This window comes from Centrocercus urophasianus, unplaced genomic scaffold (genome assembly GCF_019232065.1).
Source record: "Centrocercus urophasianus isolate 14NV4802_14NV808 unplaced genomic scaffold, USGS_Curo_1.0 seq_21, whole genome shotgun sequence".
NCBI lineage: Eukaryota > Metazoa > Chordata > Aves > Galliformes > Phasianidae > Centrocercus > Centrocercus urophasianus.
The window spans coordinates 21,528,088-21,554,218 of NW_024884767.1; the positions used below are offsets into that span (position 1 = coordinate 21,528,088).

General features: G+C 44.8%; 1 protein-coding gene and 1 long non-coding RNA gene across 2 annotated transcripts; both read left to right on the top strand.

Moving 5' to 3' along the window:
• The first annotated feature begins 2,532 nt into the window (after window positions 1-2,532).
• On the top strand, window positions 2,533-15,381 carry LOC122162641. The gene is made up of 3 exons (XR_006169612.1): window positions 2,533-2,617; window positions 9,797-9,954; window positions 14,955-15,381. It is a non-coding gene; the product is annotated as an uncharacterized LOC122162641 (long non-coding RNA).
• Window positions 15,382-19,802: 4,421 nt separating this feature from the next.
• On the top strand, window positions 19,803-21,338 carry GADD45G (growth arrest and DNA damage inducible gamma). Its single transcript, XM_042822960.1, has 4 exons — window positions 19,803-19,983; window positions 20,075-20,176; window positions 20,258-20,471; window positions 20,671-21,338. Exons 1-4 carry the CDS (start codon window positions 19,931-19,933, stop codon window positions 20,779-20,781), a joined length of 480 nt encoding a protein of 159 aa, XP_042678894.1. The 5' UTR covers window positions 19,803-19,930; the 3' UTR covers window positions 20,782-21,338.
• The last annotated feature ends 4,793 nt before the right edge of the window (window positions 21,339-26,131 follow it).

Here is a 26,131-nt window from a genome sequence, read left to right on the forward strand (position 1 = left end):
TAGGGGAATATTTGATTATGTATGCTTCTCAAAGATTTCATATCCATTGATGGAAGCACTGCCAGGCATCAGAGGTGTCCTGTATCTCATTATTGCAGGAACCCTATGGCCTTTCCCATAATAAGACATGTTGTTATACACTTACTTCATTTATGTCTAAAATCCTGAGACTTTTTGTTTGATATCAGCTGTGACAACCTTTATTTATAACTTCTAAAAAGCATAACTGATGTATTTGTATATCTAGAATTGTGGTAAACCTTGACAACAGTCAATAATCTGTTTGTCAGCAAAAATGTTAATATCCAAGCCTGAAATCAGGTGAAAACCTACTCATCAGTTCAGGTTGGTGGTTTCAAGATTGTCTTAATTACTTCAGATCCAATCTGAAAAATCTCTGAGGATTTTCATCTTATAATCACTGAAAAGCAAGTCCTCAGGACTGTGCAATAGTGGGCCTGAGAAAAAGAACAATTTCAAGTGCTGGATGCCAAATCCATCACTACACTGGCTCCTTAGGAGCTGAACCTGCTTGCACCATGCACTGGTTTGGCTCCAAAGCAGCAAAGGTGGAAAGCTTGTCAAAGCAAAAGTATTCCAACATGCCATGTGAGAGAGACCAAAGTGCAAGTTGAAACACATTGTTCTGGCTGCCAGAAGCCCTGCATGATTATTTGAGAGGCTGTTGTGCAGTCTCTCCAAACAGGTCTCTTTCATTTTACTTACTAAATATGGCAAGTCCCATTACTATCTACTCACTGCTGCATGAAATGCAAGGCATGTTTGTGAAATCTGATTTCTCCTCTCCTCCTTGCCTCCTGACAACATCCATTTCATATTCTGAAGCAATCATAGGTAGCTAATCCTGCATTATTTGTAATGCAGGACATTCACCTCTGTGGCTGCAGTACCACTTCCAGCTGGTTCACAGTACGTATTAACAGACAGTGCTGTGGGGCTCTGTGGTATCCCCACAGTCTGTGCAGCACAGAAGGACACAATCCAGCTTCAGATCCATAGGCAGGCTGCTGCTGTTCTCCAGATGCACATAGCTCAGACACTTCTGTTTTCTTACAGGTGTTTTTTCCCCTCTGCCTCGATTTTGGATACTGCAGTCTTGACTTGACTTGACTTGACTTGACTGGGATGAAAAGCAGTTATCTGTACCAAAAGTCATTTGGCATTAATATCCAAATATTTGGCACTAATATCCAAGAAGAGAGAGGGGGGACATAGCCTGCAGTAAGGAAACTGTATGTCTCACACCCTGGTTTTCTGCTTCACGCCTTATACGGTAGATGGAAACAATCTCTGAAACAAGATCTGGAACTCAGGTTTTCAGTCTACTAGGTTTTACTCCTCAAATTCATCTGCATAGGATCAGGTGCTTGCATAGCACTCAGCAGAACCCAGCAGAGGATGTCCCCACAACTCTGCGGCACAACTCTGCTGGGGTCCAGGGCTCTGCAGCATTGCCACAGAGGGTAGATGTGTCCTGTTCAGACTGTTCAAATCCAATGTGTGTTATAAAGTTTGACGTGTAATTCTTAGTAGTCTGCTAAGTTTCCTCCTAAGCATGAACTGATAATTTTGAATTTACGTCAAAGTATTAAAGGGAAAACTTGCCCTCAGAGCTATCTGCACCTATCCTTAAGTATCTGTACTCTGTCCTTCCTAAATGTCTCAAGCATGTGAAGAGAACTTTTGTTTCCCCTGTTATTTCATTTCTGGTGTTATTCAGCAAAGTGTATGTTTCCTCAGTCCATGTTTTCGGAGCAAGGAGGCCTGTTTCTGCCCAGGACACTGACAGCTTTCTGCCTGCAGGGCTGGTTATGATTGCTAGCTCCACCCTGGCACTGTAGGGATAAGTAGCACTGCAGTGCTCCAGTGCTCGCTGAGCACCAGAATGGCATCAGTGCAGACACAGTGACTCCAGAAGCAGTATGGCACCCATCTCTCAACCGCCCCAGGCTTCAGGCTGTTCTGCCACACTGTTTTGGAAATGGACCTAAGCAGGCCCAAAATGAGAGTAACTAACAGTAAAACTTCCCTGTCTTCTGCAAGTAAATTTCCTAAAATGATAGGCAGATGCTACTGGAAAATCCGTGAGTATCTAGGGGGGGAGGAAGGGTAAGGGGGGGTGAGAGTGGTTATTTAGAATCTCTCTGATAGATTACCTGAATGTAAAAGCATTGATCTCATGGATCTTAACACTGAGACAAAAACAAACATTAATTAGTGATTTCCTCTGCTGTTCACTGATCCGTGTGGGAACGTGACTGGAATGTGTCAGGCCTGCTCAGCAGGCAGGTAGCCAGGACGGCTGATGGCAAGACCCATTGCCACCTGTACCCCATGGCCTGGCTGTGTGGGGCTTGCCCTGCACCAAGCAGTGCTGCCACAGAACAGGGCTCACTCTTGGAGGCTGCTGAGATGCAGGAAGGAAGATCACTACCCAAATTTAGGGGTAACAGTATTGGTGTGCTGCTGTCTTTCACTCTGAATCATGCTTCCTGTCTTCAGGCCGTTCTGTCCCAGCTGACTGAGGAAGTGGCTCAACTGCAGCAAGGAGGAATCAGTATTCACCAAATACTTTGGCGCAGGGACTGCTGCAGAGGTAGGCTCAGGGGATCTTATCAGTGTCTATAAATAGCAACAGCCAAAAACTGGAACACAGGTGGTTCCCTCTGAACACCAGGAAGCACTTCTGTGCTGTATGGCTGACAGAGTACTGACATACGTTGCTCAGAGAGGCTGCAGGGTTCCTGTCTTGGAGGTCTTCAGAAGCCACCTGGATGCATTCCTTGACACCCTGCTTTGAGTGTCCCACATGGACCAAGAGATCCCTGCCAACTTTCATGCACCCTTTGACTCCGTGGTTCTGTGACCACATTTCCCTCTACATGCAGCAGTTGGTGCAATGCTACACATCCCTTAACCAGCTCCTAGGATGACAGCAAGGTAACCAGGAGAAATCCCAGCCCCAGAGCATAGTCCATGAGGGTCTCTGCTTGCAGATTTGTGGTAATGGCAGAAACAGAGCTCTTCTTATTGTTGCATACAAAGATTGGCTAAGAAGGCTTGCAGCAAGGGAGGGATGTGCAGGAAAAAGTGCAGGAAAAGGTGAAACAAGCCAGTCTGTAGCCGCAGGACTTCAGGTGGCAGACTGCACGGGTCACTTGTTGCCCAGGACAACTATGCAGGGACCAGGGATATGAAATTGCTGCTTCCTGAAAAAGAAACATCAGGATTTGACTGATGACTGAGATATACAGTACAACAATTACTTTCTATTCTGTTAGTGAGTGACTAAGGAGGATATTAAGTACAGATATTAAACTCAAACATTTGAAAATGTGGGATTGGATACCTTCCAGGAATTGTCCGAGGAGCTCACTTATCCATTAATGCTGACACAATGGAAAAAAAATATAAAAGGAACAGTAAAGAAATTGAAAAGATTTGGAAGAAAGCCAATATTTTTAAAAAGCTAATGGGGTGACTGGGGCACTCAAGGCCTGTAAACTTGTCATCCATCATGGAGAGAGAATGGAGTGGCTGGTGCATGTTTTAATTGTCAAGGAGCAAAAGGCCTCAGCCTCCATGACACCCGTTAAAAAGCAGTGATAACCAGCACTACTCAGAATGGCTGCAGCTGAAAGAATGAAGAACTAGGTGCCTGGGGACTGCAAAGAGCAGCTATGTGCTGGCAGCTGTTGTCTACAGCAAGTGTTTTGCAGAGAGTCTCAAGATCTAGGGGGACAGGTCAGTGGGGTCTTCCCATGCCATGCTCTGCCAGAGCACTGTGCGTGCATACCACGTGTGATACTTGTGTGCACTTACTGCTCACTCTCACACATGAAGCAGAAAACTAGCACTGCCTCCTGCTGCTCTGTATGTAAGGCTGCATATCATGCTTTTTTACCACTATTTCTCTGCTAGTATGTGATGTTAGTTGGGAGATGGTGTGAATTGGCTAAAAATGTTATAAATTGGGTTAGGAGAGTAATTTGCTTATTCTCATGTTATTCCTGTAGTAGATTCAAGAGCAACAAAAAAACTAAAAATCAAAGCTGAGCAATCCTGCCTCTTAGTCCTCAAAGTATGGCTGAGACTGTTAGTGGCTTTCTTTGTATTTGCCTTTTGTTGTGCCATGAAGGCATGAAGACTCACTTCAAGGAGCAGCACTGAGTTTGGGTTCCAGGTGGGTTGGTTACACCTGCCTTCTGGGAAGCTCTCTCTGTCATGACTCTTTGTCATGAGCATGTTTTCCCTATCTCAGTCTGTCCAAGCTGCTACAAAGTGGTTTAGTCAAGTTCTTGCAAATTATTTTCAGTTTTAGTATATGTCCTTGGATTGTCCGCAATTCTAGTTTAACAAAATCATTCAAACTCATTACAAGAAGATGAGCTGAAATGTTCCATGAAGGCTCTTAAATCTGAGAGACACTGTGAAGTGGCACTGGGGACCAGACTCCCAGCCACAGGTTGCCTAAAATAAACTCCAACATCATCTCATGCATTCCCCATAATGGCTTCGAGACTCCCAGGCAGGGAGAGCCAGCCTGTGTGTGGGCAGCCTCTATCTTCTGTGCTGCAAGCACTGGTTAGACATGTGGCTGGGGAATTTGTCTGTCAGCACCGGGCCCTGCTGCACACCCCCAGGGACCTGACACAGACACAGCTCTGGCACAGTAGCCAGCTGCAGCCCAGTGCTCCAGCACCTCCCCAGTACTGCCTGCAACCACAGCAAAGCAGATCCCTCCTGCAATGCAGCACCAACAGGGCCTTGTCAAGGTCACATGGATCATCAAGAGTTCCCTGTCTTCTTGCTAGATCCTGTTCCCTTTGCTCTAAAAATGCAGGACAAAAGCACTAAAGCTTTATGCATGGCAGCACATCTGAACTCAAGAATTAATTTGATTTCTCACAACCTTCTGCAGGTTCTTTTATGGAATAATGGTGTGAAAATTCCAGCATTATAACTGAGTTATTTTCCGGCCATATACCAGCAGAGTTCCCTAGGACCTGCACACTGCCAGTGTGGGCTCCAGCCCAAGTTGTATGCTCAGTAAATCATAGATTCATAGAATGCTTATAGTTGGATGAGACCTTTAAAGGTCGTCTAGTCCAACTGCCCTGCAGTGAATAGGGACATCCGCAGCTCGATCAGTTTGCTAAGGGCCTATGCAGCCTGGACTTGAAACTCTCCAGGGACAGGACATTTACCACCTCTTTGGGCAACCCATTCCACTGCCTCACCACACCCACTGTAAAAGATTTTTTCCTTATATTCAAGCTAAATCTCCCTTCTTCTAGTTTGAAATCACTTTTCCTTGTCGTATCACCACAGACCCTGCTAATGACTCTGCCCTCTCTTTCCTTTTGATATGGAAAGACGCTCAGGTCTATCCAGAACCTTCTCCAGACTGAACAACCTCAGCTCTCTTAGCCTGTCCTTTCAGGAGAGGTGTTCCATAACTCGCATCATTTTTGTGGCCCTGCTCTGGATGTGCTCCAACAGGTCCATGTCTCTCCTATAGTGAAGACTCCACATCTGGATGCTATATTCCAGGTGAGGCCTCTCCAGTGCAGAACAGAGGGGCAGGATCACCTCCCTTGTCTTGATGGCCATGCTTTGTTTGATGCAGCCCAGGATACAGTTAGTTTTCTGAGTTGCAAGGGCACATTATGATTTATGTCCTGCTTGCCATCCACCAGTACCCCTAAGTCCTCTTTGACAGGGCTGTGCTCCACCCACACCTCCCTCAGCTTGTACTGGTAGTGGGGATTGCTTCAGCCCGGGTACAAGATGTTGCATTTGGCTTTGTTGAACCTCATGAGATTCTCCTGGGCTCACTGCTCAAGCCTGTCTAGCTCTCTCTGGATGACATTCTGTCCCTCCAGTGTGTTGGCCACACCCCACAACTTGGTGTCTGGACCCAGGCTGCCTTTTGTCACACAGACTGGGCTTTGGCTGGGAAGGGATGGCATCAAGTCTGCAAAAAGAAAGCCTAAAATACCTTGTTTTACACCTGGTGAACTCTGAGTGAGAAAACAGAGCATGAATATTCACATCAAACTTTTTTTTTTTCAGTCATGCCTCAGACTTCATTCTTGACTTACTGAGTGCTGATGTAACACGAAGTTAGCTAGATCAATCTGTGTTCATAACAGGGGCAGCAGGCCTGCAGGCCCACTGACCCTAAAAGGGAAAGGGAAAGGGGGAGGGCAGGAAGATGGGAGGTGGGAGCTGGGCCCGGGGACAGAATAGTAGCAACAATCTGAGGAGGAAAGTTGATTTTACTAAATATCATATTGGAATGCAAGGTAACACAATATAATACAATATTATTGGAATTGAGGCTAATAAATCAAATAAAATGAGAGAGAAAGTATCTGAAACTAAAGGGCTTTGAATTGAAGGCGAAATGGCTGGGGAGCACACCCACACACTGCCATGCAGTGAGAGAGAGCACGAGTCTCTTGACTTGTGGGTCTTATCTTCCCCTCTGAATGCAAAGTAATTGGGGTAAGTGAGAACCAGGTATCAGAAAATTGTCAATCCATGGAATTGGAGTATTAACTCTTTAATTCCCCACATTTTACATGATGTTATGACATGGAATACCAATAACAAAAATCATAAAACCATGACAAGTCTTTGTCTTGCACATACTATTTTAGTGGCACATTGCCCAGCTGTTCATGCCTTTGAGAGCACAGGCATCCAGGCGGTGCATTTGCAGGGGAAACTAGAAAGAGATTTGTTCTGTTTCACCATGGAGTGGTGGGGAGCATGGTGACCCCTGGAAGAGGCTGTGAGTCTGTGTACAGGGAGAGCTGTAGTCAGAGCAGAGTGGTAGAGCAGAGACCCAGGGGAGCGAGCAGGCTGTGGGGGGTAACTATAACATAGTGCAGAATGGGCCTCTCTCTGTCTTCCACTTCAAACACTGAAGATGTTGTTCACTGGTTTATCATAATCATCTAACTGTTGTGTAAAATTACAAATATGTATTCTGCTTTTTTTTATAGCATAATTGTAGCCAGAATTTGGGCTTGCAAAGGAATGAAAACATAGGATGCCCCAGACATTTTGCAAGCAGAAATGCAATGATTACATCAAGTTGTAGAGATTTGAGACTATTTGACTGGAGATAGATGCTATTAACCTCTTACGTCTGCTACAAGTGTGTTAGGAAATTGGCAAGACAGTGCAAATCATACTCCAAATCTGTATTACAGAATTAGGCTGATCCCCTTGCAATGGTACTTTCAAGGTGCTTTCATATACATAACAACCTATAAGCAGAAAATGTTGCAGGAATATCCTGAATAGTAAAACATAATATTCCTCATTACAATACATACAGTATTTCAGGTACTAGAATGCTAGATGCATTTAAACCTAGGTTATGACAGTAGGATACTGTGTAGAGTGATGTTGCTTGATGCCTCATTTACTGCCATAGCAGTAAATTGCTCTTTCCTCCCAAGTCACACTTCCTGTATACTTTCTCATTTCAGAAGTAATACTACTTGCAGGTAGCTGTAAAGGTGGTATTGGTAGGTGGTATTGGTGTCAGTACAGGCATTGCTCTCCCTGAAGGCCAAGGGCATTATAGGCGAAATGCAGAATTTTCTTCACTGTTTCCTCCTGTTACTCTAAAATATTGTTGCTAGGCTAAGATCCCACCCTTCTGAGCACAGCTGTTACATCAGTAAGGATCAATTCCCATTTAATTTCCTAAAGGGATGACAAAAGGAGTACTGAAAACTACTCGAGTGTACTTGGTGAAGTAGTGCTCACTCTTACAGTAACAAGAGACATATTGACCCATCTGGTCAGACTGTATGGATGCTCACAGGTGGATTTCCAAAGGTTTTCAAAGACCAGAGAAGAAGCTGAGCTTAGAAGCTCTGCAAGAGCATAATCCATGGCTGACACCTCGTGAGCAGTCTCTGTCTTGGAGTTATTGATTAACAGACACAGTAATCCCTGCAGGCTTTTAATTATTGCCCAGATACTACATGTCAAAAACCAGAAATGTGATCCTGCTGTTCTGGCAGCACAGCCCTGCTGTGAGGATGTATCACCAGGACATGTGTCACAGTTATCTCTAGATCTAGTCCATGACAGAGAGATAGGCCCACCTGGCCAAAAAGGAAAGTGGAAAGGAGGAAAGGGAACAAAAAAGGAAAGGAAAAAAAAAGAACAAGCAAACAGTGACAACAATCTAAGGAGGAAAATTAATTTACTAATTATAATAACAGAAATACATGGTAATTGGAATTGAAACTAATAAATCAAATAAATCAAAAAGTTTTTGAAAACCAAAGGGACCTCTAGAGATCATCGAGTCCAACCCCCCTGCCAAAGCAGGTTCCCTACGGCAGGTAGCACAGGTAGGCATCCAGGCAGGTCTTGAACATCTCCAGAGAAGGAGACTCCACCACCTCCCTGGGCAGCCTGTTCCAGTGCTCCGTCACCCTCACCGTAAAGAAGTTCTTGCGCACATTTGTGCAGAACTTCCTATGCTGCAGCTTATGTCCGTCTCCCCTTGTCCTGTCTCCACAAAAGTGAAGTTGATAATATAGTTATTTGAAGACAAATGTGAGGGCATGCAGCCAATGTAACACATTCAGGCTCCGGTGTTTAGTGGTCCCTTCTGCTGGAAAGATTTGACAAATGCTGTTATTCCTGCCAGAAAGCACATTCATTTTGCTGAAACTTGACTAAAGGCTGAGAGAGCTGGAACTGCTCAGCCTGGAGAAGGGAAAGTGGTTCTGTGAAAAGACACAAGAAAAGTCACTGTTTCTGTTTCTATGCAATGACCTTGTCTAGATTTAATGTGTGGAGATTCAGAACTGGTCTCAAGGTTTAAGTCCTTTTTCCATTACCAACAGTGTAACAGAGTAAAAAACAAGAAGCCCTTCTTGTTTCTAAAGAAACATTTCTTCTAACATACAAACAAAAATACCCCAATCTCATGTCTTCCTGAAAAGTGAATTATTTTTAATGTGAGATCATAACATCATTACATAGAGACAGTTTTAGGACATACTTTTTCAATTTTTCACAGGAAAACTAGATTTCAAGGAATGACTGCTTCTTTTTATGTGAGCTGGACTTAGTAAAAGCCCTCTAAGCTAGACAGCCAACATCACATTATAACCTTGCTACTACATAAAAATAAAATATAAAAAGAAAGAAAAAGAATCCTAATTGACTCTCTTGCTTTAACTTTCTTCTTCATGAATATGATTCGTATTATCACCACACCTGAAAACATCAGTCAAAAGCAGGGCATCAGCATCCAGCGGAATATCTGGTTTTATTGTAGGAGACCACCCCTGACAAACCAACTAGATAGAGCCAAGAAATTTTGAGATATATACTGTTATTGCAAACTCTTCAAACTCAAGTGATTTAAACAATAGATATACCAGGAATCAGGTCCACAAAAAAAAAAAAAAAAAGTTGTTTAATTTGTTTAGGGAATGTGAGGTTGCTTACTGTTGCTATTTTGTTTTTTAATATCAATCTTAACAAAGTTAAGTGTAGTTAAGTATAAGTTAAGTAAGTTAAGTGTTAAGTAAGTGTAGTTAGGTAAGTTAAGTGTAACTTTAAAAAGTTGAAATGTATTTGCTGATATATATTCTTTCAAGCTGTGAGAGTCAGAAAGCTTTAATTAAAGAAATGCTTCCCTTTGATAGTATGAATCAGAAGACTGAAGGTATTGAACATGACAGAAAACTTGCAGAGATTCAGCCACTCTGTTAATCCTGTTTTACAGATGTGGAACCAGACAAGGCTTGGTCAGATTCACCATTCTGCCCAGGGTTACATATTATCTTGGACAGACCTACACGCCTCTGACTCCAGGTCATCAGACAAATCCTCTTCTGCAGAACTGAGAAGATCAAATTGTATAATCACAAGTCATAACAGAAGGTTAGTTGGCTGACACCATCCCCTGGTTTGCCAGCACATATCAAGCTAAACATACAATTTCTGGACTTCTCTCTTTCAATGATTTTTTTTTTTCAGGGGAAATTCTTGCAGCTGCTTTCCTGTTTTGATCACCACACTTTGCAATTGTTATGCAGAGATAGAAAATCTCTGTTACAAATTCAGTCTCATTATTGTTATTTAAATATTGGTACCAATGCCCCAGGATAACCAGTCTTGAGTGGGCCACAGCCCCAAACCCATGTATCCTGAACACTGCATGAGAGCACAGTCACCACAGCTTGTAAAAGAGATGTGTGTTTTCCTCCTGGTGTATCCACACAGATTGGAGTCAGGGGGGATTATGTTTATAAAAATATTGTACCATTCTTCAATTTTGACACGTTCGGCTAGGACCATGAGTGAAGAATTTTGGAAGAAGTGTGGGGCCCGTGAATCACAGAGTCACAGACTGGCCCGGGTTTGAAGGGACCTCAAGGATCATGAATCTACAACTCCCCTACCACAGGCAGGGCCACCATCTCCACATTTAATACTAGACCAGGCTGCCTGGGGCCCCATCCAACCTGGTCTTGAACACCTCCAGGGACAGGGCATCCACAAGCTCTCTGGGCAGCTTGTTCCAGCACCTCACCACTCTCTCTCTGTAAAGAACTTCCCCCTGAACATCCAACCTAAATCTTTCCTCCCTCAGCTTATAACCATTTCCCCTCATCCTGCTGTTATCTACACTTTCAAAGAGTTGATTTCCCTCCTGTCTGTAGGCTCCCTTTAGGTACTGAAAGGCTGCAATGAGGTCACCCCACAGCCTTCTTTTCTGCAGGCTGAACAAACCCAGCTCCATCAGCCTGTCTTCATAGGGGAGGTGCTCCAGCCCCCTGATCATCTTTGTGGCTCTCCTCTGGACCCTCTCCAACATCTCTCTGTCTTTCTTGTACTGGGGGCTCCAAGCTTGTACACAGTTCTCCAGATGGGGCCTCACAAGAGCAGAGTAGAGAGGGACAATCACCTCCCTGTCCCTGCTGGCCACCCCTCTTCTGATGGAGCCCAGGATACCATTTGCTTTTCAAGCTGCAAGAGCACACTGCTGGCTCATGTTCAGTTTTTCATTCATCAGGACCCCTAGGACCTTCTCTGCAGAGCTACTCTCAAGAACCACGCCTTCCAGCCTGTATAAATGCCTTGGATTCCTCCAGCCCAAGTGCAAAACCTTGCACTTTTCTATGTTGAACCTCAATAAGTTCACCCAGGCCCACCTTTTCAGCCTGTCGAGGGCCCTCTGAATGGCATCCCTTCCCACTGTGTCAGCCACACCACTCAGCTTGGTGTTGTCAGCAAACTTACTGAGAGTGCATTCAATTCCATTGGTGACGTCATTGATAAAGGCACCAGTCCCAAGACAGACCCCTGGGGGATGCTGCTCGTTATCAGTCTCCACCTGGACATAGAACCTTCTGTCTGCGGCCTTTCAACTTTTATCCTTCGAGTGATCTGCACATCAAATCTACATCCCTACAATTTGGAGATAAGAATGTGGTGGGGGACCGTGTCAAAGGCCTTGCTCAAATCCAGGTAAATGACATCGGTCTCCTTCCCTTTCTCCACCAATGCTGTCACTCCATCACAGAAGGCCACCGTATTGGTTAAGCATGGCCTTCCCCTGGTGAAGCTGCGCTGGCTGTCTCAGATCATACGCTCATTCCTCATGTGATCAAGTATGTCGTCCAGCAGGATCTGCTCCATGGTCTTCCCAAGCACAGAGGTGAGACTCACCAGCCTGTAGTTCCCGGGGTCTTCCTTGCTCCCTTTCTTGTAAATGGGAGTGATGTGACCCTTTCTCCAGTCATCTGGGACCTCACCTGACAAGCACTACTTTTCAAATATGATGGAGAGTGGCTCAGCAACCACCTCAGCCAGCTCCTTCAGAGCCCTGGGATGCACAGCATCCAGCCCCATAGACTTGTACACATTCAGTCTCATGAGGTGGTCTTGGAACTTGCTCTGCCCTTACAGTGGAGGGGGATTTACCGCCCTGGTCCCACCTAGAGGTTTAGGGATGCAGGGCTCAGGGACGTGAGAAATATTAGAATCCTGGCTGCCAGTGAAGACCAAGGCAAAGAACTCATTCAGTACCTCAGCCTTCTCTTCGTCCGTTGAAGCCAGTTCTCCTTTTACATTTACCAAAGGAGGTACACTTGTTTTGACCTGTCTCTTCTGGCCAGTGTACCTGTAGAATGTATTCCTATTGCTTTTCACATCACTCACCAAGTTCAGTTCCACCTGCACCTTGGCTTTCCTGATCCCACTTCTGCAAGTCCGAACTGCATCCCTGTGTTCTTCCCAGGTGACAAACCCTTGTTTGCAGAGCTTTCTTTGCCCTCAGCATGCCCAGCAGGTCCTTGCTGAGCCATGCCGGTTTCCTACCTCCTCTGCCCGCTTTCTTATTCAGAGGGATGGAGAGCTCTTGTGCTCTCAGAAGGCATCCTTGAAGAGTAGCCAGCTCTCCTCAACATCTTTGTCTCTAAGGACAGCATCCCAGGGAATCTTGGCCAACAATTCCTTGAACTGCTGAAGTTCACTCTTCCAAAGTTCAGGGTCCTGATCCCACACTTTGCCAGGCCCGCATAACTTGAGATCATGAACTCGACCAGGGATTGGTCATTACAGCCCAGGCTGCCTCCTACCTTAACGCCTTTAATTATCTCTTCCACATTGGTGAGCAGCAGATCCAACAATGCTTCACCTCTCATTGGTTTGTCCATTACTAGAACCATAAATTTATTCTCATTGGATTCCAGGAGCCTCCTGAACCTGAAAAAACAAACAAACAAACAAACAAAAACCTCCTGAACTCCTGAAAAAAAAAAAAAAAAAAATCTGAACTATTTTGCTTTAAGTAACTGGTATGAGAAAGCCACCCTAAATAATAGGGTGTATTTTTTTTTCTCTCATAAACATGTTTTCCAGCAGCAGGTTGTTCTTCATTTCTTTTAATGTTCGTCCAGTAAATTGCTAAACAAGAGATTAGATCAGTCTGTTTATGCTATCATTTCTTCCCCTAAATATAGAGGATGAAATCAGTGTTCAAAATAATTAAGGAAAGCCCACTTTAGTGTCCTTATCTTGTTCTCAGAAATTTTGGAGGCACAGAAAACCTTGCTAATCACTGCCTCCCTTGTCATTGTTAGACAAATTACAGCACCAAAGCTGTACGGTGGGAAATGAGATACCAAACTAAAATGAATTATCCACCATGGAGTCATGACGAGAAGAGTCAGTGCTCAGTAAACTTATCCAGGAGTTTGAAGTACCATTGCCTTCCCAGCTAAAGATTTGAGTTATGGCTTTGGGTAAACAGCTACAAAAAGACTTCAAGGACAGAGATACGCTGGATATAAGATGAAAAAATTACTAATCCTGCAGCCTCCCTGTCTGCACACTCACATTTTACTGGAGATGGTCCCAAAAATGTTCTTTTGTCTGCATTAGTGTTTAGAACAATATCAGATCTTTTGTGCTGCTTTCCTGTAGCTAAGCCACATCTGCCCTTTGAAGCCAAGTCCACGTGAATAGCCATGCTCCACAGCCTCCTGTGCATTGTACCTGTACCAAGCTGCCTGGGAATGTCTCCTGTTGAAAATACATGCTATGCAGGAAAGGGTAGTCTATATCCTCTCTCTCTCTCTCTCTTTCTTTGTCAATATAAGTATACAGTGGACAGTTTCACTCTCCACCAAAGTCCAAAATATCTTGGGCTTGAGCAGATCCAGAAACTCCAGCATATTCTGGTCAACACATCCTTCACTTTAAGCTGTTTATTACAAACACTGTACATGAGCCTCAGAGTGTGTCACAAACTGGACATTGTTCAGGACTGGTGGAGCTCATGCTGTCAGTGTTGGATTTTTAATCATTAGTAAGATCATTTACCAGTGTTACTGTGCTGCCCCTCTGCCATATTTAAGGTCATTCACAAACGATGTACAGTTAGAGAGATTTCAGGTACCTGCATTTTCTGGAAATAGAGATCAGAACACATGCTTAACAGGAAGGCTACCTCCTCCTGCTTACTCAACAATGTGCCTCAGCATAGAATTCAAATGTTCCTTGAACATCTCCAAGGTAGGTGACTCCGCCACCTCCCTGGGCAGCCTCCCTGCTACATCTGTCTGTGGCTCCCTGCAGCTGCCAAACACCTCATTTGGACGGAATTTCATTATTTTTATGTTTGGTCCAAAGCTCCACATGGAGTGATGGGACAATAGAGCCACAGGAGAAAATGACAAGAAACCGATAGGAACAAGAAAAGGCTAAAATGAAAAAAGCAACAGATCAGCAATGAAAACTTGGCCAGCTGGCATACAAACGTTTCAGTGAAATTCATTAAAACTATCCCAGTGCATGCCAAGATTTACTGAGCTCTTCACTAGTAAACAGTGATAGCCAAGAGCAACAGTCCTAGTCTAGTAATGTCAAAATCAATTGCTGCTATCCCATTTAGCATTATACTGCACCTAATGTTGGGTTATACATAGGCACATTTATTAATTGTCACTATTCTTTTTTGTAAACCTATCCATCAAAGAGTGCAATTTTAGGGGGAGGATATTCGGGGTGCACTTCTCACTCTGGCCATTGTGCAGCAGCTCTTTAGAGGAAAAAAAAAAAAAAAAAAGACTTGTTTTGGGTGAGTTGAAGGGGAAAGAGAAGAAAACCTAATCACTTTCTAGATTTAAGCTAATTCCTGTGTTACAGTTGCAAAGATGGGATGAAGCAAATTTTCTGCTTTGTTAAGGCTCCTAATCAGAGAAAAGCCAGAGCTGCAGTGAGTACTTGTGATCTTGGTGAGTACTTGTGATCAGTAAAGATTTTTGCTTTTCTGACATTTCTGTTTGTGAGAGGAAGCATCAATTAAGCCCTTCCCCATCAGACACTTGTCTAATTTGTTTACATATATGACAGATTCACTGTATTTTTTGAAGGCTGGAAGATACAGGAGAAATCAGAGTGACACACCTAAGATCTGAGTTCATCATTCAAGCTTTCCTTCTCGGTTTGTCTGTCTGCTGCACCCATGACAGAGGACACAAAGGAACTAATGAAGGAGACGACTGTTTTGCCCAGTCAGGCACAATAGAATTTCACTATGGAAGTTTCATTAGACAGTTACAGGCTGAGACCTAAAACTGCATAGTGGATGTAGGGGTTACACATCTGCCTTCTGCGTGGAACACATTTCATGCCGTTGAATTAGCAATGAAATAAATGTCAGCATCTGAGCTGAAGAAAGCCTATTCTCTCTTTATTGTATCATACAGACAGCTGCTCAGAGAACTCCTTCAGCAATTGTTTTTGGCTTTCATTGTCATCCTTAAGAAAGTTCAGCATAAAACACAATAAAAATCAGATTATTTAATATGGTACTGTTCAAGTTACATTCAGCTGTTCAGAAATTCCTTTTGGCATTGCATGGAGCAATTGATAGTGTGAAAGCTGATGTCATCTCCGTGGTCTCTAATGGCAGTCCCTAATGGGGAGCCAGCAATGCTGTGTTGTTCAGTAGCTTTGCACTGCTGAAAGAGAGGGGCCCCATGCAGCAAATTAAGAGCAGAAGAAATATGTTAAGGAGCTAGGGGAAGTGCAGACGGAAAACAGCTATACCACAAGAAATTCCTGAGTTTATTTGCAACTGAGGCTTGCTTGAGACTTAGTGGTGGAGACCAGAGGGATTTTTGATGCTCTGTCTTCTGGCTTAGATTATTAGTAAGTGCTATTTTTAGTATCACTTATTACATAAGTATCTGTCTGAAGCCACCCTCAGAGCAAGGTTTCTAGGCATTTCTGGACGAAGGTATGTGTTCAGGGATAGTAAACCTGTCACTTTCTGGCAGGCAAGCATGCATGAACATACATGCACTATCTGTCCAATTCGGCTTTAAAATGTAGGTTTTCTGAGCTGGATGTTATACAACCGTGGTGCACATGAGCTGTGAATGTGTCTCAGATTTCCAGTCACACAGCAACCAGCCAGAGCTGCTGTGAATGCACAATAAGGTTTCAGTTGTTAGACCTACAGACACACGGTAATCCCAGGAGAGGGTCCTGCAAAATTTGGCCTGAGAAAACTGTGATTGGGAAGAAAGAAGGCACAGAAAGACAGGCTAAAAAAAAAGAAGATGTCATGCCTAGCAGTGGTTCAAAGAAGCTCCTGCTGGTAGTAGAGCTGCAGCAGCCTGTCCCCCCATGCTTTCAGCCATCCCCGTAGCTACTCCATGCCTTCCTGCTCCCCGTGGGTGTTGATTACAGAGACTTTGGCACAGGAGGGCAGCCTTCCCCAGACATATAAACTTTGCATACTCACCACTGTCTGAATACAGAATGTGTAATACAAGACTGAGTTTTTGCATTTTTGTCGCTTTGAAGAAGCACACTATAGTCAGTTCTCAGCGTAGTACTGAGATTTGAAGATAAAGATGAAAAGGAAAGCCTTTTCTGTCTGTAGTTCCATTAGTGACTTCCGATGGTCAGAAATAGGAATGAGATGTATGGTCTTGTTTAGAATACACAACTCAAATATGCGATGCTGTTTCAGACAGTGTATGTGACTATCTTTGATTGAAGCATCCCATGGTCAGATAAGTGCAGTATAAGAATGTGAGCAACACATAAAGAAACCATTTGTGAAGGTGAAAAAGTGCTTGAACCTGTTAATGAAGGTAAACCTGAAGGGGAGAATAACCCCTGCTTTGGAGTGGGAAGTAAGTGAAGGAGCCTTTCAGAGCCAGTTCCAAGGACAGCCAGTGTGCCCTGACCCTAGACAGCATGGTGTAGTGAGCAGCAATGTCTGTTTGTGCCAGAAGGTAGGGGCAGCTCCCTGTCTGCAGCAAACCTCGGCAGGATGTGCAGAGAGGCCCCAGCATACTGCTAGGCACAGCATTTCTCTCCTTCGCTTGGCCTCTGCTGAGCTCAGCACTTCTTCACAGAGGGTTCTTGCTGATCCAAGTCTGCATTTTCAGAATTAGCTTCTTCAACATCCCACCTATATAAGAGGAAATAGACAACTAAAACTAGCCATATTCCATAAAACCTCTAAAGCAAGGTTCTTTTCATAGAACAAGGAAGAAACTTTCATCTATTATTAGAAAGATGCTTCAATGTCATTAAAACAGCATTTCTGGTTTCTTGCTTTATTTCAAGAATAGCATATGTAAGAGAAATACAGGTTCACACTTGTGGTGTGAACTCAGCAACACCAGCAAAAAAACTCTCCTGACTACAAGCAGACACTTGATGCAGCATGCCATTGTCTATAGAAAAAAATGCCAACAACCAAAATTAATGCAAAGGCCACTTTTGTCCTTTTTTCTTTTTAGCCCAAAGACTGAAAAGACATCCAAATTGAGGGCTCTGTACTGAGCTGCAGTACAGCCTATAATAATTGGGTCTGTGCAGCCAATGGAGTGGTGCCCATCCTACAGCACTTCAGCTATATTTGTAGAAATGCTCCATTTTTTAACAGAACACTTAACTTAGTTGAATGATACTTCTATTTTCACAGCAGCGTTTTCAGCCAAGACTTGTAACATGAAGTTTTATTGCTATTTTTTAGAAAAGAAGATGCTACAAAAGCCTTACTCCACTCCTTTCTCATTAAGCTGAATGCCTGCAAACCGCGTCTGTTTTGTTTTGGAAGCTGAAATGCCACCGAGCACAGTGTCAGCAGAGGGAGCCGTCTGCTTGGCTCCCAAGGCCCGCGGATTGACAGGGAAATTTGGTTTTCTGGTTTGTGAAATGCAGTACCTGGAGAAAAAGGCTTGCAGGGCGAGGACAGCAAGGCTGAACAGGGGAAGAGCAGTTTGTTACCAGGTATTCAGGAGTGCGACCTATATGCAGTTCTGTCTTTTTCTTGCTGCAGTGCAGCTTTTTCTTGCTGCACTCTTTGCCATTGTTGTAACTGAATAGATACCTCTTTCCCCGTTACTCTGCTCCTGACTTACAAGGTTCGGGAGCTGTTTTAAGGGCTTTCTTCAAGCAGAAAATATTTTTTTTTTTTTTTTTTCTCTAGGCTTTCACGAAAAGCACTCGTGGCATGAGAACAGGCACGGCGTCCAGGTGTGGGCCCGGCCGTTTGTTGCAGCCCTAATATTTCCGATGTCCAGCAGAGGTCAGGGTCTTTCTATGGATACGACACCACCCCGGGCTGAGCGGTGCTCGGCCGTGTGCTGACTGGCAGGTAACGCAAGGCTGTAGGGTTGCCCTCCGTGCTGGGAAGTGGGCATGCTACTGCAGTGGCAGGCCAATTTAATGGCAAAATGTGCTTCTTCGTGCCTGAGTAGTGGTGCTGCTGTGTGGTGGACCCACCACCCTCATACAGGATGGCCTGAAGCAGTCAGCAGCAGAGCTACCCAGGACCTGGTGCCGTCAGTTCTGCAACAGACACACAGAACAGGTCCTGCAGAACTGTATCTGTGGCACTGAGTCTGTTAGAGATTGTGGCTGCAGTGTACTGGGCTGGTGGGCAGAAATGGGAGTTTGCATGTAAAAGGTTTGTGGCTGCACACTTGAGCTGCTCTAAAAGTAATGCCTCCTATTTTACTATGTCAGCCCATGAAATCAGAAGTGGAAGGTATGGCAGCAGAGGTTGAACCTTCCCACCAACATTCCACTGTATTTTGTTGCTATGTGACAGAAGAGAGGCAGTCTGACAGAATAGTGCCTGACATGAAAGTGTGCATGAAGCAAAGCTGTATCACTGAATTCCTCCAAGCAGAAAAAATGGTACCCTCTGACATTCATAGATGCTTGCTGAACATTTACAGAGACTGAACAGTGGATATGGGCACAGTAAGACAACAGATGGTGTGTTTCAGCAGTGGTGACAGTGACAGGTGGGTCATCTATCATAAAATCATAGAATGGTTTGAGCTGGAAGGGACCACATAAGCCATCCAGTTCCAATCCCATGGGCAGGTTGTCTGATCAGGCTGCCCGGGGCCCCAGCCAGCTTGGCCTGGGACACCTTCAAGGATGGAGCATCCAAACCTTCTCTGTCCACTGGTGTGGATGTTTCTGAACATGAGATGCAGGCTTTTGTTCACTGCTGGTTAAAATGCAGAGCTATGTATACAGAGTGGTGACTATTGAAAAGATGTGTTTTGAAGCTGAGAATTTGCTCCACCAAATGGTGCTACGGCACTCTTTGTTGTGGTTTCTATGGAAATAAACAGGAGGCATTATTTTCGGATCGACTTATGTACCCAGATAAATAGATTAAGGTGATGCCCACTGGTCACTATAGCAGCAGCTCAAGTCAGTCCATTTTAGGGAGTGCAGCAGGTCATAGTGCTGGCTTTCAAGCTGAGAATGCCTTTGAGCATTCATATAGTCATAATGGTTGGAAAAGACCTCTGAGATCACCAAGTCCGACCGCCAACCCACCCCCACCACGTGCACTAACCCACGTCCCTCAATGCCAGTCACACGATTAGTGAACACCGCCAGGGATGGTGAGTCCCCCACCTCCCTGCGCAGCCTCGCCACTCCTTCCAAGACGGAACTGTCTGTCTCTAATACCCCGCCATCCCCAAGGCAGCAGCTCCACGCCATGCAGCCCTTATGGGACCCCTCTCGGCACACTCCCACCCCGCGCCCGTTTCCCCGCCCCTCCGCCCGCCGTCGCCCCCTCCCTCCACCACCACGTGGCCTGCCGGCACGAGCCGCCCACCCCCCCGCCTCCCGCCCCGCAGCGCCCGGCGCGCGTCGATTAGCATGACAAAGGACCCTCCCCCCGCTTCCCGCCGGCCAATGGAGGTGCACCGGCCGCCGCCAGCTGCCAGCGCCGCAGCTCCACGGCCTTAAATAGAGCAGGCGTCGGGAGAGCTGTGGTAGAGTGGGGGGATTGAGGTGTCGGGAAGAGCTGGGGGCGGTCGGTGATAACGTTGCTTTACGGTACGCTGCTATGACTCTGGAAGAAACGCAAGAACAGGAGCTGGCGCCTGCGGGCGAAGACTGGTAGGTGCCGGCGGCGGGTGGCTGGGAGGTGGTGTGGCCGTTGTCCGGGCGCTGGTGCCGTGCTGATCGGATCGCTCTCTCCTGCTTGCAGGATGCAGGGCGCCGGCGAGGCCCTCCACGAGCTGCTGGTATCGGCGCAGCGCCGCGGCTGCCTCACCGCCGGCGTCTACGAGTCGGCCAAGCTTATGAACGTGTGAGTAGGGGGGAAGGCAGCGGGAGTGGGGTGAGGGGCAAGTCAGACCTGCCGGGGCCTAATGGCTCTCGCCACCCGCAGAGACCCAGATAACGTGGCGTTCTGCGTGTTGGCGGCCGATGAGGAGGACGAGGGGGACATCGCCCTGCAGATCCACTTCACCCTCATCCAGGCCTTCTGCTGCGAGAACGACATCGACATCGTGCGTGTGAGTGACCTACCCAAGCTGGCTGCTGCCGTGGGATCCAGCGAGGAGTCTGGCGAGCCCAGAGACCTGCACTGCATCCTCATCATGGTGCGTGGCTGGGACTGGGAGGGATGGAGCTCCATGAGTGGGCAGTGCTTCTGTAACAAGGGTTTTTCTTCTACCCACTATGGTGACAGCTCAGCTCCCTGCTCTCTATGCCTGAAAATGCTTTGCTTTCTAGGCTAATGCTTCTGTGAAATAATACTGTGACTTCATGCACTCATGGTGTGCAATGCTTTTCTGGCAGAACCCAAATGAAGATGCCTGGAAAGACCCAGCTCTAGAGAAGCTGAACTCCTTCTGCGAAGAAAGCCGGAAGATCAATGAGTGGGTGCCAACTATTGCCTTACCTGAGTGACCATGACCTGACATAATGGGGAGGCTGAAACCTTTGTTGCATTCTCAACGTGGTGTTCACTAAAGTGTGCAACGAGCTGCTGATTCCTTGGATTAGCCTGGTCAAGGGACTGGATTACAGTCACTCAGACTGGCATGCTGTGGGCTCTTACAGAGGAGAAAGGAAAAGAATAGCTCACCTCACCAGTGAGCTTCAGTAGACTGCAGCTGTGTGGAAGATAACATACTATGGAACTGAAACAAGTATTGCAAGTTTCCTGGTCAAGTGGAGCAGTTTCAGAAGGCAGAGAAAGTTAGGGGAAGTGGCCCAAAAGTTCACAGGGTTAAATAGAGTATTGTGACTAGAAACTGTTGACACTGTCTGCAAAATATGAAGAGAAGCAAACTTCAGTAATTTGTGGACTTTTAGAGACTGATTACCAGGGCAGATACAGCAATTCTTAAAGCAGACAGACTTCAACAGGCCTTTAAGCCATGCTTCTGGTTTAATAATGCAATAGTTTTTATTGAAATATTTGCTGCTATGGAAGCTTTCATAATAAATTTTTTGACATTTAAGTTCTAGGGGTGTCTAGCTTACTGCGTGGGGAAGCATGTCACTACACTACCACTGATGCTTTGCTCGGATACTGTAGTCAAAGGTATACTCAACAATAATAGGGGTGTTGCTCACATACTTTCTCCCTGGGTCTAGCTTAATCATAGATGTGCTTTCTGAGTTGATAATTTTTCACTCTCTGGAACAGCTGCTTATTGCAACAACTTGCAGGACTAAAGAGCTACATGCTTAATGAGCTCATTATTGTAATAAGTTGTCTTTATGGTCTGCTAAGGGATCACAGTCTATGCTAGACGCATGGATTCTGGGATCACAGGTCTCCAGTAAATAGCATCATTACTTGTTAAATACGAGTTACTCATTTGAAGTTACAGAGTTCCTACTTGACAGAAGCAGCTTAAATGTGATGGTGGCCTGAAGACCTCCTTAGATGTCAAATACATTCAGTGCTTACTTTGATTGAAATGACATAGTTAGACCAAAAACTAGCTCATAGTGAATAAACATCATATCTGCCACAAACTGCTTTCTGATTTCCATATGTTTTGACAATGGAAGCTGTCATTCCAGAGCATGATTTTGTGAGGATATTTTGCATGATAATACCAAATAGGGTCCAAAACAATTTAAGGATGGGTATGGCCTTTTTCAGAAATGCTGTCATGAAAAATTAGTGTGGTGGACTCGTTTTGTGCTATGTGAAAAGACATCATCCCATTTCTGTGTACAGTCTATAGTTGTGCTTCAGTGTTCTGCGTAATGGTATGTACTGGTATACATACACTGCATACTGGCCCTGTCTCCAGAGGAAGCAAAAGCTGAACTGTTCATTTCCTCTTTGGGTTCTAAACATGTTCAGTTATTGGAACTATATTTCCCCTGGCCTGGCTGGCAGTGATTACAGTACCACTTGCTGAAAAGTGGTCATTTCTGAGTGGTGTCTGTGAACAGTGAGGTTTCTGGGAAGTTGTTTGCTTTTATTTTCACCATTTCTGACATGTTCAAGTCTAGCATTTGTAGAATATGATTCATTTTATGTGAGGTATTTAGTGCTGCTTGGCATTTGTCACTGTGTCATGAGGGACTGCATGACAACATCAAAACCAGAAGTTAGGCTGCACCAAAATCTGTGAGGGACTCTGGCCTTGGCATTTTTGTGCTTTGTTTGGGACCTAGCCAGTTCCAGAGCAAAGAGCAGATGAAGGCAAACTATCCTGAAATCAACTCCTACTTAAAGGATAGGCAGTCCATGAAAGTCTCAAGCAGTTTAAATAAAAGCCCTAGCAGTTCAGGTTAAAGAAAGTTCTCCAGCACATGTAACGAAGTGTAGCAGAGAAGAGTGTGCCTGTTTTGCTCTGTCATGTAGGTACACAGTTGTACTGAGTAGGAAGTTTAGCCTCCGGTTTTTATGGAAGAAACACGCTGCACAACAAGCAATGAAACTGACGAAGCAACACTTGTGAGATGCTGCCCCTTGTGCTTTAGAGAATGAGGGGGTGACATTGCCCCTACCATTGTGCTTTGCAGTTATGAACTGTGTCTCCTGAGACATATACAACTTCTCCCATAACATTTCCTAAAATCTCTCCTGGCTCAGTGCAGAGCTTAGCACAAATACTATTAAGTTTTCAGGTTAGCCTGGAAGTGTCATTAATATGGTATTATACAACCAAAGGCACCTGCAGCTGGAAGTTATACGCTGCTGCAAATATTCAGCACATGGTATCTGGTAAAAGTGGGCTTCATCTTTCTCTGCTCTGTTGTATAACGGTGCAGAGAGCAGAGAAACAGTTGCAGCAGGTTTGGGATGAGTCACTAGGTGCCCCTCCTGTGCAGGGGACAGAAACATTAGGTGCTGGGAGCACTTTGCTTGCACCTCTTGCCCAAAAGATGAGAGTGGCTGGGACAAAGGCACTGAGGGCCTGCAGGTCTGGCAGCCTTGCCACAGGGCTTTAATAAGGGCTGGCTCACCCAGACAGGTGTCATGGGCTGATGCCACATGTCTCTGAGGTTAATCGTTGTTACTAATAGAGGGAGTGCAGAAGTGGCATTACAGGATGACAGAGCTTTCGGCTCTTCTTTGGGAACCCTGCGTTTGGTCAAGCTGCTCATCCTTGTGCCACCACTTCATCACCGCTGCAGTCATACACATTTGTCTTAGACAGTCAGTGCTTCTGGAATACAGTTTCTTTTGCATAGTGATAAGTAAAGTTTTATTTAAAATTTCTTGGGTGATGGGTTTATGTTTCTTTGTCTGGGTGTCTATTTCACCATTAGTTAGCACTAACTGGCAGGAATTCTCCCTCATATCCTTTCTGTTTCCTTCTCTTAACTTCTGTTTTTCTTCCTGCTGTCACCACTCTACTTTTCTCTCTTCTGGTGATAGACAGTGATCTTCTCACTAGGTGCCAATTCTTTTCCTGTGGGCTGTACTGAGTTAGTTGCCTTATTACTTCATTGTACAGCACACAACAGTAAACAACCCCTTCTCTTTGTTGCTGAGTAGAAAATACAAAGTTGCAGCTAGTAAAAACTACATTAGAAAGAGGCAGGCAAACCTGCAAAGAGTGTTTGCTAAGATCTGTGCAGATGCTAGAAAAAAAGCATTTAGGCACAAGATGTTCAGGGAAGGAGAGGCTCTGTCACAGCCCTAGAGCTCTGCAGGCTGGTCAAGTTTCTATCAGAAGCGGGGAGGGGGATGGGGGCTCTTTGCTTTGCATATGTTCTGCAAAGAGCTGGTCTGTGTAAATCCCTTAACAGGAGAACATGCCATGGCCCCACTGTTAGACATGTAAGAAAGAGTGATTTGTGTCAGGAGATCCTTACCCCAGTTTGCAGATCCCCTGTCCTTGGGAGGAAAGAGCACTACATGTCCAGGCCACCCTGTGTCGAGCACACAAAATATTTCACTTGTGAAAGCAAACACCTTTGCATTTATGGCCAAGAGAGATGCATGGAGGAGAAAGTATGAATATTACAGTCCTTGTGGGACATATGTGGCAGCCAACTTTCCTTATGACTGTACATCCATAAGATCAAAATTCACTGTAAAGCAGCAGTGGCAAAAGCTGCATTTGGTGGAGATAGGTAGCGAGGCAGATAGTGTACCTGGACAGGTCCTTCCTTCTACAGGGTTTCATGAAAACAGCTTTTGATTCCTGCTCATTTCCAATCCATTCAATCACAGTTCTGTGGTGCTTTACTGCACCTGAAGGTAGAAGCAGCAGAAACATTGTCACGTCAGTCCAAGGCAGCCACCACACAGAACAAAGCCATACACTGTGCACTGTTGATGAGGTACACACTTGGCTGGCCTTGCTGTGCCTTCACCTGTATTGCTAATAACTTACTGCATTGTGTTGTTCATGGCAAATGGCAGAGTATTAATAATAATAACAAGCCCATGCAGGCCAGATCCAGGAGGGCCCTGCAGAGAAGGCGCTGGAGATCGTGCTGCTCCAGAGGTTCTGACTTCACCCCTCAGGCCTCAGCTGGTTGAGGGCATTTTGCAAAAGCTGGTTGCCTCCCTTTCAAACCTCTGTTTCTCCTCACTGCTGCCTCTGCAGTGCCGCAGGTCCAGGCCAAGCATTATGGGGTTCCTGTGGTCCAGCTGGCTCATCTTGCCTGGGCCAACTACTTGCCAGTGGAACACAGCACATGGGCAGATTCCCAAGACTTGCCTGCAGCCCTATGAAAAGGAGATGGGGGAAAAATTAAGAAGCTGCAATTCTTGCCACAATCTGGAAATAAACATTTCCTTCTTTGGTGAGTGCAGAAGAAAGCAGCCACCTGATGCAGCTCTGCAGAAAAATATTGCATAGCCATATTGTTTACCAAAAGGAAAATTTTATATAGCTGCAATTGAAGTTACCAAATACACTTATAGGTGACCAGAAAGCTTCTCAGAGCCACACATGTCAGCTAGTGAGGCTGCTACTAGAAACTAAGGTTTCTTTGTTTTTTAGCAGCTGATGATTTCCTCTCCTCAGGCAATTATGCAGCCTAATTGCCTGTAATAATCATCCCTGTTAAAAATGTGCTGTAGGCAGCCTTCTTTGTTTTTGAAGTGTCTTCCTACCAACTTCTTGCTTCCAGAAATGGGCTCCATGAGTTTAGAAAACACAAGTAACACTGAGGAATCCAGCATTTGATTATTTGAATCCATTTGTTTATGCTGTTCTTGGTGCATAAGTGCATATTTTAAAAAAATACTAAAAAAAAAAAAGAAAAAAGATATGTTATTTTTGAAGTGTGACCTGTCCTTAAAAGATTCATTTCTCTCTTACTATTCAGAGCTGGATTTGGTGTATTTTAGTTTTCAGTTTTATAACAACCTTCTGTGATTATTTTTTCTCTGAGATACTGATTAGATGTACTTACACTAGACCATGCTGTGCTGCACTACAGCAATATTGAAAAATAATCTGGAAAAGTAAAAAAAAAAATAATCACTGAGTATACTGTACACTGGCAGGATTAATTAGGTAGCGTTACACAACATCCCCAATAATGACTTTTGTGATTTCGTTTAGGCATTATCTATGTTTTCATTCTAGTTCATTGTTGTAGCAGTGCATAATCATTATGTAATATGTTTTATAACATTCACACATGAAAACAGTCAGGAACATCCCTTAACTTTTTGATTAAGTTCAGCAAAATACATGCAAACAATACAGGACCAGAACAAAGGTCCATTAAGCCTAATATCCTGATTTTTTCAGTAACCATGATAAGGTACATAGAGAATTGTTTCATTATCCCTAGGCACCTAAAGATTCTTCCTGCAGGC